The sequence below is a fragment of the Camelus bactrianus genome, chromosome 7 (genome assembly GCF_048773025.1).
Source record: "Camelus bactrianus isolate YW-2024 breed Bactrian camel chromosome 7, ASM4877302v1, whole genome shotgun sequence".
NCBI classification, from domain to species: Eukaryota; Metazoa; Chordata; class Mammalia; order Artiodactyla; family Camelidae; genus Camelus; species Camelus bactrianus.
In genome coordinates, this window is record NC_133545.1 from 20,270,097 (window position 1) to 20,288,452 (window position 18,356).

Below are 18,356 nucleotides of genomic sequence, written 5' to 3' on the forward strand. Positions count from 1 at the left end.
GGATACTGCTCATGGCTCTTGAGCAAGAACTTTGCCAAAAATACACGTGGCCTCTGTCTGTTCTGTGGCCTACAGGACAGAGGATTGGAGAGCCAAATACTTAATTTTGAGCCTTTTTAAAAAACATACTTTATTTAAGAGATCATTTAAAATTTTCTTTGGCTTTTTTCTCTTTTGTATAATAGTACATATAATTTAATTTACACTACTGTGTGAGAAAAATGAGACCAGTCTATTGTATTTGGTTGTTGTTTTTATTAAATGTTACAGTGGGATTTGAAAGCCCCCTAAAGCCCCCACCACCTAAAATTTCTATCAGTGGAGTCATTATTGGGTTAGACTACAAAACAGAGAAATAAAACAGATGGTAAACCAGCAGCTTTCTCTTCTAGATGTGGTTTGGTTTGGTTTCTATAATTGAATGTTAGTAGTTTAAAGGGGTGGGTCTCAGGACAGGTATGTTTTTGAGGAAGAGAGCACAGAAGTGTTACTGCTCTATGATTACAGCCCCAGAGCAAGTAAGAATCTAGACATCAGTCTAGGAGGATAGAGGTTTGGGAGGGAGGAAAAGAGTAGTTAAAAATAAATACTATAGACAATATTTAAAAGAAATTTTTTTTTCTGATCTTTTGCATTTGGCAGTACTAAGAGTAAGGTTGTATCACTAGTTATTTTGTATTTCTAAGCCAGGAAGAAAACTATGGGAACTTCCTTAACAAATCTATAATTTTAGGAGCACAGCATTTCAGTGTTTTCCTGAGTGCTTAAATTTGACTAAAGGGAATGCTGGATTTACGTTAAAGGATCATTGGGGTTAGGTTGACGGGGAGAGAGTACACAGGGGAAAAAACTAAAATTAAGTGCCTATTTTTCATTTATGTATATACAGAATGCAGTCTTCACATGTTTTACATAATTAACCTGTTTAATCCTCACAGAAATTTATAAACTAGTGTTTTCCTGATTTGCAAAGGAGAACAAAGGCCCAGGGAGTAAGTTTACATTATTTCATCTAGGCTCAAACCCAGTAAAGGGCAGTTCTGGGTTTTGAATACGAGTCTCTCAATCTAAAGCTCATTCATATTCTTTGCACGAGAGTATATATTGCCTTCTAGATTACCAGAATTATTATGCATGTTTTATATTTTATTGGTTTCATATAAAATGTTGGTAACACTTTAAATGGCATGTCTTGGGGGTGCCAGCTTTAGTTCTTCTGAGTATATAAAGCCTGTGTAATTTCCTTTACCTCCATCTTAGCATTGAGAGTAAGCATGAGGTTACGATCCTGGGAGGACTCAATGAATTTGTAGTGAAATTTTATGGACCACAAGGAAGTAAGTATATGTGTTGGTATGTGTTTTTCTATTACAGTCTTTTACTCTGCTCCTTAATAGGCAATGAGAATATCAAAGCAGATGGTGATATGTGTAGTTTTTGAAAAATAAATTTAATTAAACTCTAGAACCAGTGAGGGAATCTTGCTCTTATCATAATTACCTTACATGTTTTTCTCTTTTATCTCTGTGTGACAATATTAAACGTGAATTGTAAATTCTAGGTTTTGTTATGGATGGTTTTAGGGAAGTGTTTTTTGTTGTTATTTTGGCAGGGTATGGAATAGATTGAGGTAGTAGGCTATTACTTACCAAATAAATTAATAGTGTTTAATCCTTTAAAGAATCACGCAATACTTTTATAAAGAATCATGTAAATTTGGGGGAGAAAATGAATCTTTGCAAACTCTAGATTTTTTAAAGAAAAGTTTTGTGATTGAACATAGAGTACCTACTAGTTATAAGAATTCCTGACTCTTGAAGGAATTAATTTGCAGGGTTCTCAAAAGAGATTAGAGTTTTAGCGTAACATTCAGATTCATTTTCTAATTTGAAGACATAGTTTTAATGTTCAACATTTTTACTTTTATTTCAGCACCATATGAAGGTGGAGTTTGGAAAGTTAGAGTGGATCTTCCTGATAAATACCCTTTCAAATCACCATCTATAGGTATGTAACTGCCCAGTTCTCTCCTTAAAGAATTTTGAAATCAGAGAGAAAAAGAAAAAAAAATCATATGTTTTATGGGAGATAATTAATTGCAGAAATATTTAGTTACTTAACTGAATTTTTCCTTTTTTTCCTTTAATTAGTGACTTTGGGCGGGGGGACTTCCATAGTGTGATAGAAGATGTTTAAATCTCCCCTTTGCATGATTGTAATAACTACAACTCTATAGATTTTTCTGTCTTTCAGGGTCAGATTAAACAGTTTTAAGACCCACTGTCCATTCAGGCTATTAGTAAAATAATAAACATCTTAACTCTCATTTTAAATGCCAGATAGTTGGAATTAATATTATATAGTGTCTATTTTAATTCTTTCATTTAAAAATCCTCTCTCTATCATGCTTTGCTTTTTTATTCACTCCACCTCTGGGTACCCTTTTTCATCCTCTTCACTTCCTGTCTTTTTAGCCTTCTAAACAGTTAAAGAAGGTAGAGTAGGAACCTCAGTGAGATTGTTTAAAGGGTCCTTTTTCCTCACCTTCATCTTCCTTCTGCCCTAATTGGTGATATTAACCTGTCACCCCCATTAAGGCTTTTAGCGACAATTTAGGTATTTTAGCAGATGCTACAGAGGTATATTTGGTTGAAGGTTGATACCTTTGTGGAATGGTAGTAACTTAGCTAACTTAAATCAACTTTTAAAAATTTCATTCTGTAGATGATTTTAAAATATTATAAAATACTGACCAGTTTTAAGAAGGAAGAAGAAAATAAAATGAATATTTTATGAGTGTTCTCTGCCACACTGAACCTCATGTTCAGAATTGTCAAGAGTTCAGACATCTTGCTACTGCTGTGGGCTTGTCTTCAGAACTAATGCCAGAACTCTTGGAGTTTAGACTACCCCCTACCCCCCCAAAAAAAGGTTTGTATTTTTTTAAAAAGGTGGATTAAAGACATTCTTAGCTTTATGTTTTGATTCTAGACCTTCACATTTCTGTCTAGGATAAATAATGTGGAAAAGTTAGAACAGACTGATTTCCAATCAAATGCCCCAGCCTGTCTGTCTGACATCTATATATGTTTGAGAGTTTTATGCTATAAAAATATTACAGAGCATCTATAATTCCTTCTTAGGCTGGGAACTCTTAGTGCCCATTTTAAGAGTAGACACAACATTGTAAACTGACTATAACTCAATTAAAAAAAAACTGGAAAAAAAAAAAAAAAAGAATGAACTAGGAATTTCCTCTTAAGTTCCCTTAGGTGAGTTTTCTAAACTCAGTAATTGAGAAGATACTTTATAGATAACTGAATTGAAGATCTCCCCATTGCTACAAGGATCTCCAAGTTTTAGAGTTATCAAATGGTGATACAGGAAGAGTGCTGTGAGGTGCTGAGTCTTTGATACAATCCCTGAGTGTATCTGACTTAATACCTTAGTACAGTTGGCACAGCAGCCCTTTCTCAGTTCCATTCCAGTGTGGTGGAATGTAGGTTCCACTCAGTTTGTGAAGGCTTTTGTGTCATGTCGTGGTTCCCTGTCCCGTTTATCTTTTAACTTTAGGGTGTTTCTTTATGTACAGGCATTTTAAACTTGTGTGTAGTTGAGTGGTACGATCTTTAAACCTTTACAAAGAGAATGTCCAAACCATGTAAATTCATTCAATAATATTTCATAAATACCTGTTTACTTAGACTAAAAATTGGCTTGCTAGCTCTAGTTTTGTTACCCTTGATTCTTGGTCAGAAAGGAAATAGAGCCTGTTGAAATTAACAGTGAACCTGTGGACATGCAATTACTATCCTGTAGAAATGTAGTTATTTCTCAAATCTAGTCTTAACATATATTTCCAGGTAATATAATTTTACTTTGACTGTTATGATGAAACAAATACCTAAATTTCAGACATTGTTTATTAACTAATGATGTAACTGAAACCTATGTACTTTCTTCAATTAATTATGTAATATGAACTTGGTTAGGACAAATGACTACGCTCATTTAACTTCTTCATAATTTCTCCTTTGCCTTTTTGTACTTTAGAACTTGGTAATACCTGCAAGTGTGTACTATCTTCTCTTAGGGAAGTAGATCTAGTTGAAATATTTGTACAAGCTGTCCTTGTTTCCTCCAAAGGAAGATTGCATAAGAGAGTTCTATCAGTTGTGTGGGGTGACCCATTTTCAGGTCATCAACAATGTAATTACTGTTGAAGTGTGCTTTAAACATTTCGAGAGGTAGTGGCTCACTTAGAATAGGCAAGGATTCCTTTTTGAATTGTATAGATAGTTGCAGAATTGTATGGAAGGCCAAGGAGTTAAGATAAAGCCAACCTCTTTTTAAATCCTGCCTCTATAGTATCTAGGCAGGCATACCCTTCTTTCTTAAGTATTAAGATGTGCGGATTTAGATTAAGCATCTTAATACTTACGTCTTGGAATTTTAAAACATATGTATACTTTTCTGTTTAATATTAATATATTTTTTAAATGTATAAATGCTCCATATCCATAGTAGGAATGTTAAGGAAGTCCAGGTGAGTGAAAATAAAGAAAAATTAAAATGTTTCATAAGCCTATCCCTCAGTGGATATCATTATTTACATAAAGTGTATGAAAATGTACTTTAAAACATTTTTCTGTGTATATTGAAGTATATATTCAATACAATTTGACATGGTCATCTTTAGGATATACTCCAAATAGTTTCAGAGAGTTTTCAGTAGTTTCATGACTGCTTGAAGTTTAACTTAAAATGCTTTTTTAAAAACAATTTACATCTTTAAATAAGTATTTTTTTCTCCCCCAAAATAGTAATAAAGCTACCTCAGCTCCTCTTTGAAAAGAGAGAAGGAATATAAACAGGCTCCCAGGAAAGTTATGAACTTACTCTTAAAATGCTGTCATTGTTCCAAACATCTTAAGCTCATCTTTTGAGATTTTTACATTCTCTTTGTATATCACGAGTGATGGCAAATCTTGATGCTTTTAAAGCTGGATATAAATTTCTGAAATGGTTAAAGTTCATTTAATTATAGAGAATAAGATGAATTGAAAAACCAAGTAACACCAATTGGAGTGTAATATTTGAATCTTTAAGTTCTAATTTATTTGGAAGTTCAGAGTTTTATATTTTTCATTCAGAAACATTTCTGGAATGCTCGCACTGCTGCTGGGTGTGTCACCAGCTTTGTAGGTAGGAGAGTGTGATTGGTCAGTGGACTGGGTATCAGGAAAGAGTGGTTCTGGCCTCAGTTCTCCTTGGCTATTAGAATGATACGTATCTGAACTGTTGTTTCCTCTTCTAGAAATTGAGATACTGGAATTAAATGAACTCTGCATGTTTGATATTGATCTGTGTATTAAATACTCAGGATATATAATTAGGAAGGCTGTGCAGTGCCTTCACTAGTTAGGAGAAAAAATCATATATAAAATACTGCATTTGCTTTAAAAGTGACAGCATTTCATGGCCTTTGGTGGAGGGGTGGGTAGTAGTGTGAGTCAGCACCTCAATTGAGGAAGAGAGAGTATATAGAGGAGACAGGCTTTTACAAGAAAGATTGTGTTTCGTGTATTGAGAGTAATCTTTACAAAGATTCAAAGATGTGACGGTGAGCATGGGACTTTAGAAATACTCTTTCAGAACCTCGAGTGATGCCCAGCCCATGAAGTGTTGTTCTGTGCAAAGAAGTGGCTACAGAGACTACCTATTCCATGCCTCAGAATCGCAATTTTCAGCCACTTACACGTGTGTTCATCTCCTAAGAAAAAGCTTTTACCCATCAAAGGAAACAGACCTGCAGTTACTGTTCAGGGGAAATAAAGATGAGCAATTTCATACATAAATAGGGTTATGTAGAGCAATTTTTTATAAAAATTAAAAATAGCCAATAAGCATAGGATACGAAATGGTTTTATGTCTGATCCAAAGAATGCAAAATAAAAACTGAGGGACTGTATGACTTATCAAATTGACAGGTTAAATATTGTTAGCAAAGGTATTATGATATGGCTAACCTATGAGTGACTTTACTTAAATTAAGGGAGTATTCAGAGATGTGCACTAAGGTTAAATTGCAGTGTTATTTTTAAAACTTAAAACTTGGAAGCAACCTAAATGACCCAGTTGATAATAAAGTAGTTAAATTATGGTACATTTTAATGGACAGAATGTTTCACAGCTGTTACTCATGTTTTAACACCATCTTTAAAGGAACACACAGGAAAATGTCTAACATTATACAGTATATTTAAATACTATAATAAATAATATCTATAATAGTGTTTTTTCCATGCAGATTCCAAGTATGAATACCAAATTTTGGACATAATTATCCATGGCTGTTAAGGGAATTAAACATATTTTTTCTGTAGCTTCCAAATATTCTACGATAAGTTCCCTTTTTTTTTATAAAAGTAAATATTTAAAAACATATGGCAAGTGTGTATCTTTTGAATGTGCTGTTTGCATCTTTGTCTGAGTTTCAGCTTTTCCTATCTTTTGTTCTAGAAAGCCACCAGGCTATCCCTGACCAGAATTCTCACCTGCTAACTTGCTAAGGCCCCATGCTGGCCCCCATGTTTTCCACTACCCTTCTTTATTTTTTCCTTTCAGTTTTAATTATGTGTGCATGTAAGTGTACATACTGTTTCCTTTGTCTCTCTGCTTACAGTTTAGTTTACTCCATCATGGCTACTGTCTTTACACCTTTACATATAGCTATTCTCCACTCCTTTTCTTCCTTCCCCTTTTCCCTTCTGGGCTGTTAGCTCAAGCATTTCTTAACTGCGTCTTTTTTCAGTCTGATTCCCCACTTGTATTCCCCTTCTCTCCTTTTTTCTCTTCATATGAACCAAAAAGACCCCTGTTCATAGATAATAATAACAGCAATACTTTTGATAAATCTAAACTGGGGGGGCAGGGGGAATTACATCTTCTAGTAAGATACAGACCTAAAATACTAGATTTCAGGCTTTCAGCCTCTAAAGGTCTTGAAAGTACCTTGAAGTCCCTAGCACTCCAGAGAAAATGTAAAAGTTGTTGCTTAATCTTATTTTTAAGTGATTACTGGCTAGTATATTAATAGACATGAATTCTACTAATGTCAGATAGAACTATAGTGTATTTTAGAATCTTTTGTAAATAGCCTTAAGACCAGCCTGGGAACTCTCTCACCATTTATACTTTTTTTAAAATAGAAAAAACTGTTGTAAGAACCAGCTGACAAGTCTAGGAACCAACTTTTGAAATACTACCTCTGTATATCTCAATGTTAAGTGAGGAGGACCCTCATTCTCCCAGGAGCAAGCTATATGCAATGTGTCTGGACTGCAATTTGATGATACCAAAACTGAGTTGTGTAAGAGGGATGGTTGGTTGAGAACAAGATTCTGGAGAGACCACTCAATGGTTTGTTGATAGAATGGCCAGGAAAAAAAACTAAACTCATTCTGCAGTGGAATTTTGGCCAAGCACTAGCCAAACCCATTTGAGTAAAGAGAGAGAAAATAAAAGAGTCACGGACAATAACAAAAGTTAGAATGCTATATTGAGCTTTACCAATAGTCTGACCTAATTGTAAAGGCTATCATCTGAATAGGATGGTTTTGGGTCATTCTATTCTAAAGGAAACTAGACTAGATAACCTGTCAGAGTTCTTTCTAAATTTCTCAATCTGCCATTGGTTCTTAATTAAAAGATATTCTGATAATCAGTATACCATTTTCTTTTTACTTATGCTAGTGATTAAGGGAAGTGATTTAACCTTTTTCATTGATGAAATAGCAGACTCTTCTGGCATTATGCATTTTTTATTTCACTATGACCAGAAATAACTTCACAATATTTTGGAAGGGAGTTTTATAATATGGTATGACTAAACTAACTATAGGGCTTAGAATATTTACCATTTTATTTTGTGTCTTCCTAGATGGAAACATTGTACAATTACTCCCTCAGGAACTAGTGTGAGTAACTTAAGTGAGCAGTGTTTAGTCAGGGGTGGACCAGGATTTCCAGTAGAGAGGAGTGTGTCATTCATGAGAGATTTTGGATTAGTCATTTAACAAAGACCTACTTGAACTACTGAATTTTCCACAAATAGAATGAATTCTTAGACTGAGGAGGCAAAATTCCGTTAAGATCACTGATACACTTCTCTACTTTCATGACCTTGGGTTTAAATTTAGATTCTGTTTCAAACAGTTAAGTAATTGTTACTGTGTAGTGATCTATATCTTTTGTATATGTGCTGCTGAAGCAAGCACAATATATCTTTTGAATACCAGTAGAGAGAAACAAGGTTCTAGTAGAAAAATTTCATTAAAAAAATCTTTTTAGATAATGCATTGAGAATGTAAGCCATTGTTAAAATTTCTCTTTTTACTGGTATTCTGAAAATATAATTTTTTTCAGGGTAGATTTTTTTAAACGATTATGTCTGGCAGCTGAGGTAGAACCTGCTTTCTCAGAAAATGGATTCGTCTTATATCATTTCTTCTAATGAGCTCCACAAATACATTGGATACCAGCTGTATGCAGGGGATCATGCTAGGAATATAAAAGTGAAAAAATTGCTCTTGTGACCCTTACATTCTTGGTGGTGGGAGGGGTAGGAATAAAGCAAAATTTAAACTGTCTGATAGCTTTATGCAGAGAATTGATGTGATATAATTGACATGATCACTACCTTAGATTAGGTATTCAGGAAGGTCTTCCCTGACAAAGCAAATTTAAGCAGAAGTTTAAATGAAGAGGGAATAAAAGCCAGCCCTGATTCTCCAAGATCAGGAATGAGAGCATTTCAGGTAGAAGAAGTTGTAAAGAGACCCCAAGACAGGAGCTTAGTGTGTTCAAGGAAGAGAGATGAGGCTGGAAGGAGAGTGCGACATGGGAAGGGTCCAAGCAGTAGGCCGGGTGAGGTCCTGTAGGGCTTGGTAAGCCAGGTTGCGTTTTATTTTTAGTGTAATGGGAAAAAGTCATTACAATGTTTTAAACAGGTTCAGTCATCACTCTGCTGTTATGGGAAAAGAGTAGAGATATTAGTGGTTTGGATCAAATGGCCAAAGTTAAACTCTGGTGTATGTAGATACACATTGCTTTGAAGAAATCTAGCTATATTGAGGAAAGCATACACACAAGGCTGGTACCTAGAGGAAGATAAAAAAGGAGGCTTTGTTTTTAATTTTATTTTATTTGAATAGGAGTTTCTGTAGCATGTTTATATGCTTGTTTTAGGGAGTTGTCTAGAAAAGAGGGAAACCTTGGTGATGCCAGAGGTCAAGGGGAGGATTAGAGGAGCAGTGTGCCTTTGAGACTGTAGGAAGGGACAAGGTCAGAACACAAATAGAAGATTGGTACTTAAGAAGACCATGAACATTTGAGCGAACTCTTAAGGAAGGAGGAATGAGCACGTATGGGGGGAGGATTTTGTTGGGAAAAGTGAGGGATCCTACCAATTGGTACCCATTTTTCCAAAGAAAATGGACAGGGCTCTCGGGTCAAAGTGAGAAATGGAGGACCAAAGGGAATGGGAGATTTGCAGAATAATGGTAAAATGTTCAAGTCATTGGAGAAGGAGGAGCAAGCTACTAGAGAAAGGAGAGGGGAAAATTATAGGAGATGTTGAATCCACAAAAGTTTATAGAGCATACTTTTTAAAGTTGGTATGTTTGTTTACTTATGTCTTTCTTCCCTGCCAGCCCAATAAATACAAACTCCATGAAAGCAGTCCCTGGGTCTGTTTTATTAACAGTCCTCCCCAACTGAGGGCCTGATACATTGCCTGTTTCGTAGGAGAATATTTATTGAATGAGTTAATGAATGAATGAGTGAGTGAGTGCCTACTTAGTGGCACCCTCAAATTCAAGTATAGGGAATTGTGAATGATTGGTTTCCCCCAGTTGTAGATGGGAGTTTTGGTGGGAGAGGGCAGGAGATTTGCAGAGGATTGCTAGAAAGAGGTGATGGTAATGGCTCTTAAACATAGTAATAAGTAGTGAAAATAGAAAGGTGGTAGGTAGGAAGAGAGGGTTAGTGGATTAGAGTTCACAATTGAAAGGATTATTTTAGGGTGAGAAGCTCTTTGACAAAGCTAGGAGACTGGTGGGTGAGTTTGCAATTTTGTAAGTGAAGCTATTTGTAGAGATGAGAAAGTTCAAGGTATATCCTGGGAGTGTGAATGAAATAGAACAGAGGAAAGATCATTGAGGAGAAGCTGAAGGAACTGAGAGGCCAGGGTGTCAGGAGTGTGGTCTGTGTAGGTGATAATGTCACTAAAAATGACAGACAGGAAGTAGTTGGTGGAGGAGAGACTTTGGAGCTGGGTGCAGAAGTTCTCAGTGATGGGAGAAGCCAGTGGTCAAAATGACCCTATCAATGAAAAACCCCTTAAAAAAAAAAAAGAAAACCCCTTGTTAGCAGTCTGTAATATGTACATTCATTCAGCTTCATCTTGCTATGTAGCCAGAGTAAAAGTATCAGTTGGCTTTCATTTCCATCCCCAGGCCACCTCTAAGGGGTAACCTTGCCTTTGCTTGCTTCTATGAGATTTGTCCATTTCCTTCTTGAAGCTGGGTCATTATGTCGATTTTAATTCTGCCTTTGGCAATTCATTATTGTATAATCTTTCTATTTGCTGTATAAAAATTCCACCTACCTTGCTGTTTGGGTTAGTTCCTACTTTAACTGTAGTAGGTGACCTCTAGCTTTTAAAAGTTGGTTATTCATTCTGACATCTTCTAGGCATTAAATTCATTCCTTCCCCTTTAGGATTGGAGGTATAATGAAAACATACATCCTTAGCTTCATTTTTCTTCAAACTGAAGTTCTTTTAAAAACAAATAACAGTAATATTTTAGTTTCCTTGGAGAAGCTTGTTCACACAGTTGAAGATTTATTCATATTCTTGGTGTTGGTGAAAACCATTTTGCTGAAAGGAACTTTGGAGATTATATCATCCAGTTCCCTTATTTTAAGGATGGTAAAAATGAAGGTGGAGGATATATTACTACTGACTAGTTGCAGAGTCTGCCTTCTGGCTTCCAGTCTAGTGTTTTTTCCCTATACCAAATGGAATCGGAATGGTCTTTTGAATAATAAATATTAGAGTAATTGTATTTTCCATTTCTAGTGTGATACAGTTATATAAAAAAGACCCTAATATCCCAATAATCAAAGTATCTTCTAGTACTCTTGACAATTCCTAAAGGATTAAGAGATGAATATGTAGGGGCAGATATTTTTGTTTTTAGGATGAGGAAAGTAGATGAAATTACTTGCCTGAGCTCGTTAGCTATAGTAACATCATTGAGTGCTTACTGTGTGCCAGTTACTGGTCAAATGATGTGTGTATATTCGCTTAATCTTGATGATAGTCCTGTGATGTGTGGTTACCACTATTTAGCCTAGCTTTATGAATAAGAAATCAGAAAGGCGAAGAGATTCAGTAGCTCTAACTTGCCCAAGGCTCACAGAGTGGAACTTAGGCAGTCTGACTGGAGCCTGAGCTTTTAACCACGACTTTGTGTAATAAGTGGCAGAGATTTGAAATTGGTCTCAAGATTTCAAGTCCAATGTGTTGTGTCCATACTCTTCTGCCTCTGACCATAAAAAGAAATCCTGCCTGATTCAGTCAGTGTGGTTATATGAATGACCAGGAGAGTGAAAGATAAACTATGGAGACAGGAAAGAGATTACAATCTTCCAAAAGCAAAACTGCAGGAGAGTAGATTTAAGGTGCAGGTTTTGGTAATTTGCTAGGTTGGTAGAGGGTTATGCTGTTGAAGGATAACACTCCTCTTCTCTGAGTTATAAATGAACTTTTCTTATCCATCCAGCCCATTCCTCAGATTCCATATTATCAGAGAGAAAGGAAGAAACAGAAAAGAGGACCCCTTGTTGAGTTTAGATCTCCTGAACACACACAGGATCAGTTCAGAAGTTCCCATGACACAGGGCAATGAGAGTGAGCTCCTTGCTTGGTTCCTCACCCAAGAAGAGACCAGCCCAGGTCCATCTCTCCTGAGTAGGAAAGGCTCAGCTCTCGGAAGAGACTTCTGCCCGGGTGCAGGCTGCCACGGCCTGGGCCTGGCTGTCTGAGGTAAGATGAAAATCTATCCCAGGGTGCACTAATGCACAAAAGCTGGCAGTAAAGCTGTCGCCAGTGAAGCTGGCAGCATCCCGACTCCTTTTTTAGCTGCAACACCCTAACTGTAATCACTTCCTGCATGCTAGGAATGGAGATCCAAGTTATTGCCCTTAAAAAATTTATAGTCTGAGATACTGCTAGGGGAGATGGCACTCAACGTTTAATATATTTTTTTTAACAATTACGTTTATTTAAAAAAATAGAAAATTAATCAGTTTGATTCTGAATGGTCTATTTTATGTGGGCATTTGTCCTGAAGATAGACTATCAGAATAATTTAAGGTATTTACTTACTGTTTTCTCACAGGAATTCATAAGCTTGTAATTAAATTGCGTCTGCCTCAGCTGCCTCAGTCCAGGTTCATTTCAGGCCTGGGATAGCGCTGCCATTTTTGCCTTTGGTGCTTTTCACCCCTTTACCTCAGGGCAGATTTATCTTGTTTCATGAGTCACTTGTTTGACCTCTCATTGCTTCAGGATTATTCTGGGTAGGATTTCTGAATAGGTGACTGGCCCTAGGTATTTCATTCTATCCACAAATTTGAACATTAAAAATATCCCCACAGTTAAAGGAAACAGAGATGGGAAATACAATTAATTTTTGCCTCTTTTATTTACATATCAATACCAATATCAGTTATTTGAAAGTGTGTACAACTTTGTAAAGATCCCAACCCCTGCCCCAGAATTGGACACAGAAACAGGCTGAAATAAAAACCAGTTTTCAGCATGACTCGGCAAGGCACTATTTACTTTCTCTGCCCATTAGTCTATGGGTCAGGAGATTTGCTATTCTAGAGTGGTAGAATATTTGAGTGGAACAAGCAAAAGCACGGCATATTTTCCTGTTTTAATAATCTGTGCTTTTATTTTTAAAGATACATAGTTTTGCATCAACTAAAAGCATGGTTTGGATCTTTCTCCAGAATTACAAATCTCCTGATTCCCTTCTAATAAAAGATAGAGGATAGAGGTGGTAAACTTTTTAGCTTAGCATTTGTACCCGTTGTCCCCTTTTCACAAGAGCTTGAGCCACGTCAGAGAATAATTGTCCAAAAGATTTCAAACAACGGAGCTTTGAGTTTTATCTGACCAAATCACTGTGATTTATCGTTAGAAAATGTCTGATAGTGAATAAAATCTTAAATCATGTGGATTAAAAATGACTTGCTGCTTCCACTTATCATGTTTCCATTACAAACAGTTTTCAAAATATGTTCTCTTAAAATATCTTCAAAATAGTTCCTGGTCGAATGGAAACAAGTGTTGGGAAAATTCTCTTGTTGCAGACATATTCATTAGTGTGGTGATAGCATTGCCAAAAGGAAGGAAAACATGCCAGGGCAAACACGCTCAGTCCTGAGAACGTTCCTTCTCTGAATTCCTAGCCTGTTCTTTCTTCGTCTCCTCCCCTCCTTGTCCAGAAGTTCCATTGTTGTCGTCATGATCCAGAATGTAAATGGCTTTGCCAGAAATGCTGTCCACAGCTTGTCCAAGAACAAATGTAAAGGAGATACATACGCCCCTTTCCATTTATTTGCTTTGGGTATTTTTCTAACAATTGAAAAATCCTAGCATAGGAAGAGATGGTTATAGTGTGGAAATTGTTTTTTGGTAGAATTGGTCTGGCTTTGCTTGTTCCTCAAAGGCAAGGTTATAAACTGTTTCTGCCTACTTTGGAATAGTCAGCGGGTTTTGTGTCTCTTTGCAGTATTTTAGCATGTTGGTAGCTTTGTATTATATTCTCCAGAAGACTTCTGTACTGAAAGTGTGCCTTACATTTCCCCTTAGGTCCTCTATTCTCAGAGCTCTGGCTATTGTTATTAAACCCTAGATATTAGAGTTGATGGTCCTTTTACAAACAGGAAGAGTGGAGATTTTGGAGATCATATAATCCAACTATTTCTCTTCGTAGGTAAAGAAACAGAGCCACAAAAGTATAGCGACCTGCTCAAGGCCTGCAGTTAATAGAGTTGGGACTAGAAGCCAAGTTCCTATTAGTACTTTCCTCTTTCCAGTCCGGGTCTGCCCTCTGTCTCAGAGCTCAGATGGGGCTTTATATTTAGCAGGGGCACTGGGGACTGGGCTCCAACCCATTTATTGCTAGAGAATATGTTTACTAAGCCCTTTTTGGCCCTCTTTATTATGTAGTCTTGGACTCAACCAAACCAAAAGTCTAGATTTGATTGGAAACAGTGTGGAAACTATATTGATTCCAAATGTAATCTCCTTAATCTTTCAGAGACAGTTCTGATAAACATTTAAAGCTCTCTTCACCATAGCTGTTTGCTTATACCTTTGAGGTTCCCTGTGACAACAGATTATTGAAGCTTATTCTTACTGTAGGAGAGACGGCCCATTCTGTTTTCCTTGAGATCTGCCATTCCCCAGCACTGAGGTGCTGTGACCTGATTGAGCTGTTCCCTGATTAGCCTTTTTTTTTGGAGATAAGCCTTTTGTTAAAAACAAACAAAAAAACTTAAAGGATTTGTATGTCGATGCTCTAGCAGCAGTCTCATTGGCTTCCCACCTCCCTCAGAGTGAAAGCCAGCATCCTTAATAAGACCACAAATGCTCACCACCTCTCTGACCTCACTTCTTGTCTTCTCCATATTCATTCCACTTCAGTTTCACTAGTCTCTGTGCTGGTCTTCAAACACATCAAGCAGACTCATGATGCACGGTGCACTTGGCTGTTCATGCTTTGTACACACTCTCCCCCCAGATGCAAAATGACTCCCCCTTCACCTCCTTCAAATTGAGCCACCTTCTCAGTAAGGCTCTCCCTCCCCATCCTATTTAAAGATGCAGCTCCCACCTCAGCATTCCTATTCCAGGTCCCCTTCTTTTCTGTGTTTTCCTCCAGAAAACTTGCCATCTTCTCTTAACAGAGCACTTTTGTTTTCTAAAGAACTCTCCAGGTCATTCTTAACCTGGAGGCCGCATTGGGAACTTTTGCCATAGACAAGGTTGCTTCACTTGGTATTACTTATGAGAATTCTTATCAGGGGCAGTATTTTAAGTATCAAGAACGAGTTTCAAGTTCTTAATTGTAGCTTCAAGCAAAATACGTTTTGCATAATAGAACAAGTCCCTAAATTAAACCCATATAGTAGCTAAACATTAATGTTTCCCACTCATCAGGAAGTTTCTGGGCTGTTGTAATAACAGTACATTCCTATATGTAACTAACCTTGAGGACTGCAGACTTTGTAACCTGAGGATCTTCTGACTTTTGTAACGAATTAGTATTATTTAAACAAGAGTGTTTAAGATATGAGATCTCAAATAAAATAGCTGATTTTAGTGACTTCCTTAAATGGGTTTAGCACTAGATAACCTATGTATAATTAGGTCTACTTTAGAGTGATTGCTGCTATTCATAATTTTTCAATTGAAGGTTTTTTCCAACTATTAAAATTACACATTATAGAAATTTGGGAAAGTCAGAAGAATAGTAGTAGAAGAAATTATGGGAGAGTCTTTCAGAGTTGACTACTGCTGACACTTGTTTCCTTGCAGCCTTTTTCCATTGCTGTGCTCCTGCTTCTGGTATAGGAGTGGGAGTGGTTTGAAAAGGATAACAGAGAAAATATTCCCACCAAGAATTAAGTGCTATTAATAGCTGTACATGTTTGCTTCCACTTTTTTATCTATGTGTACATACACACTTTTTTTTTAAGCAGAGGAAATAATATACAAGCACATTATCTCTTTTTAGTATATGTCCTGCCAAAGCAAGCAGTATCTCTTTTTTAAAGGAATATAGTTTTACAGATAAATTCTTTGATCACCGTTTCTTGTTCTGTTCCCTTTTCCCACCATGACCTTGGCCCTGCACCCTCACTGAAGTAATTAACTCTTGTAAATTTGGTTTAAGTTGGTCCAGCACAGTTTTCTATACTTGTTACCATAGAGAATATGTAGTGTTGCTTTGTTTTAGTTTATCTAAATGGTATCATGCTATAAATACATCATTTTGTAACTGTTTTCCCCCCCTCAGCTTTGGCTGTATCCAATTTGATACATACTGACCTAGTTCACTATCTTGGCTGTGTGGGACTCCCAGTATATGGATGTACTACAAGTTGCTCCAGTCCCTTGTTGATGGGGTTGAATTTGGTTCTTGGCTTTTTTAAACAATGCTGCAACAGATATCCTTGTGAATCTTCTTGGACATGTGTGTTAGTGCTTTTCTAGGGTTACATAGAATTTTTATTCTGTTTTTTCTTCTCTTAATATTAAGACATGAAAGTTTCCATTGGCTAAGTATAATCTCTTCATAAACACATACCTTTTAAATATAGACTTTGAAACATCTTTATGGTAAAATTAGTATGAAATAGTAATTGGGCACAAGTCTTTTTGCATCAGAGTAATTTAAACATGGCATAGGCCTCTCTTGATGTTAGAGGATAAAACATTAAGCTATTTCAACACAAAAGATTAAAAAAACAAAAATTAGAAGCCTGGTTAGTACTTGGAGTGGCTAGAGCAAGTGAGACCGGAAATACCTGAGATTTCATAGTCTTAGCCTCATTTTCTAAGCTAGAGAATTTTCTTAGATTTTCAGAGATGACCACTGTCACCTCATCCTTGAGGATCCTCCTTTGATGCCACTTGTCTGCATCTTTCCTGACACCTTCCTCTCCCCAAATGTGCTACCCCTGACTGTCAGTCACCTCCTTGTGCACATTGCAGTTATTTCTTCATGTCTCTTGTCCCACTGTTCCAGTGACCTCCTCCAGAAGAGTACTATTTGGTTTTGTACCCAAAATAAACAGTGTGCCTGACACATAGGTGTTGACCAAACATATTTTGAATGAATGAAAGAGAACCTATGTGAGGTGAAGGGGTGAGGGTGGGATTGGGACATGGTGATGGGCGCTTTAGTAAAGAACTTCAATTTATTCAAAGGATGGAACAGAATGAGGAAGTTGTAAAAGGAAGTGAGGTGATAAAGATGACAAAATGACAGCTTTGAGAGTGGATCTCTGCTTTAGCATGCTGTCATTTGTTTATACACAGACTGATTAAATCACTAGTTTTAAGTTAGAAAATAAATTAATTTCTCCTTGGAATTTAAATGTCAATATATTTGTTTAAAAGTATATACATGTATATACATATATATACTTGTTTTTCTAGGAACAAATAAAAAAACTTGAATCTCTGACAGATATAGCCATCCTATGGAATTTTTTTAACTCTTTGCCTAATTTCTTGGTTGCCCCAATTTTAATCAAAACTGGGTTTCCTGGAATGAATAGACTAAAATTAAAGGAAATATTTTGGTCACTATTCTTATGAAATCATTTGTGGTTTGGAAGAGTACTTCTTTAGCATTTCAACAGCTTCATTCATGTTCCGCACACGGTATAGCAGAATGATGCCAGTAACTGAGCTACAGAAGGAGAAGTTCGAATGCAGAACCTCCACATTTAGAAGTTGAACAATAAAACTTTTGGAAGGGAAGTCATAGTAGCTTAACTTTTTATCATGGCACTAGTTATAAGCCATTTAGTACTATACATCTTCTTGGCGAGTACCTCCATAGCTCAGAAAACAGTTTCTTTTAATGACGTTTTTATATTAGAAGCCTCATTGCTCTCAGAGTTTTGCTCATTTGATTAATAGAACTCTGGTGTACTTTAAGCGACACTGTCAGGGGAGTATATTCTTACCAATAAACAAAGATCTAAAATTGAAAGTAATGAGTTACGGGTACCGTCACCTTTTCTACTACTGAAATTGTTTCCAGCACTGAAATACTTTAAAACTGGTAATTCTCTGGATACTTTTTGCTGCTAATGAACATCTCTTTTTACAGGATTCATGAATAAAATTTTCCATCCCAACATTGATGAAGCGTAAGTAACTATTTAAAAATGTTTAAAACTTAGCAGCAACCACTCTTGATTAGAGTTCATCTCTCTCTTCATTATAAAAAAAAAAAAGCCTCAGTTACCTTTTTGGATTTTGTCAACAGATAGGACTGTAAGAATGGTCATTTAAACTGTGGAATTCCAGGGACATGATATTCTAAACCACTTAGTTCAGAATCTACTGTTGGACTGCTTGGGTTTTTCCATTGTCATGGATGGGTCCATCATTTCCCTTGATACCCAGCTAACATTTGTAGTATTCCGCTCTCCATTCTCTTTGTATAGACACAATTCAGAGATCTGTTTTCAGC

The 18,356-nt window shown here is 36.4% G+C and overlaps 1 protein-coding gene across 3 annotated transcripts in view; it reads left to right on the forward strand.

The window, feature by feature from the left end:
- Nucleotides 1-18,356, forward strand: part of UBE2H (ubiquitin conjugating enzyme E2 H) — a 92,317-nt gene that overhangs the window by 51,517 nt on the left and 22,444 nt on the right. For 2 of the 3 annotated variants that reach the window (XM_010947543.2, XM_074367068.1), the window contains exons 2-4: nt 1,261-1,337; nt 1,933-2,007; nt 17,991-18,030. In XM_010947543.2, the coding sequence (XP_010945845.1) occupies nt 1,261-1,337; nt 1,933-2,007; nt 17,991-18,030 (192 nt within the window). The remainder of the gene's footprint in view (nt 1-1,260; nt 1,338-1,932; nt 2,008-17,990; nt 18,031-18,356) is intronic. The other variant, XM_074367069.1, reaches the window with a different exon arrangement.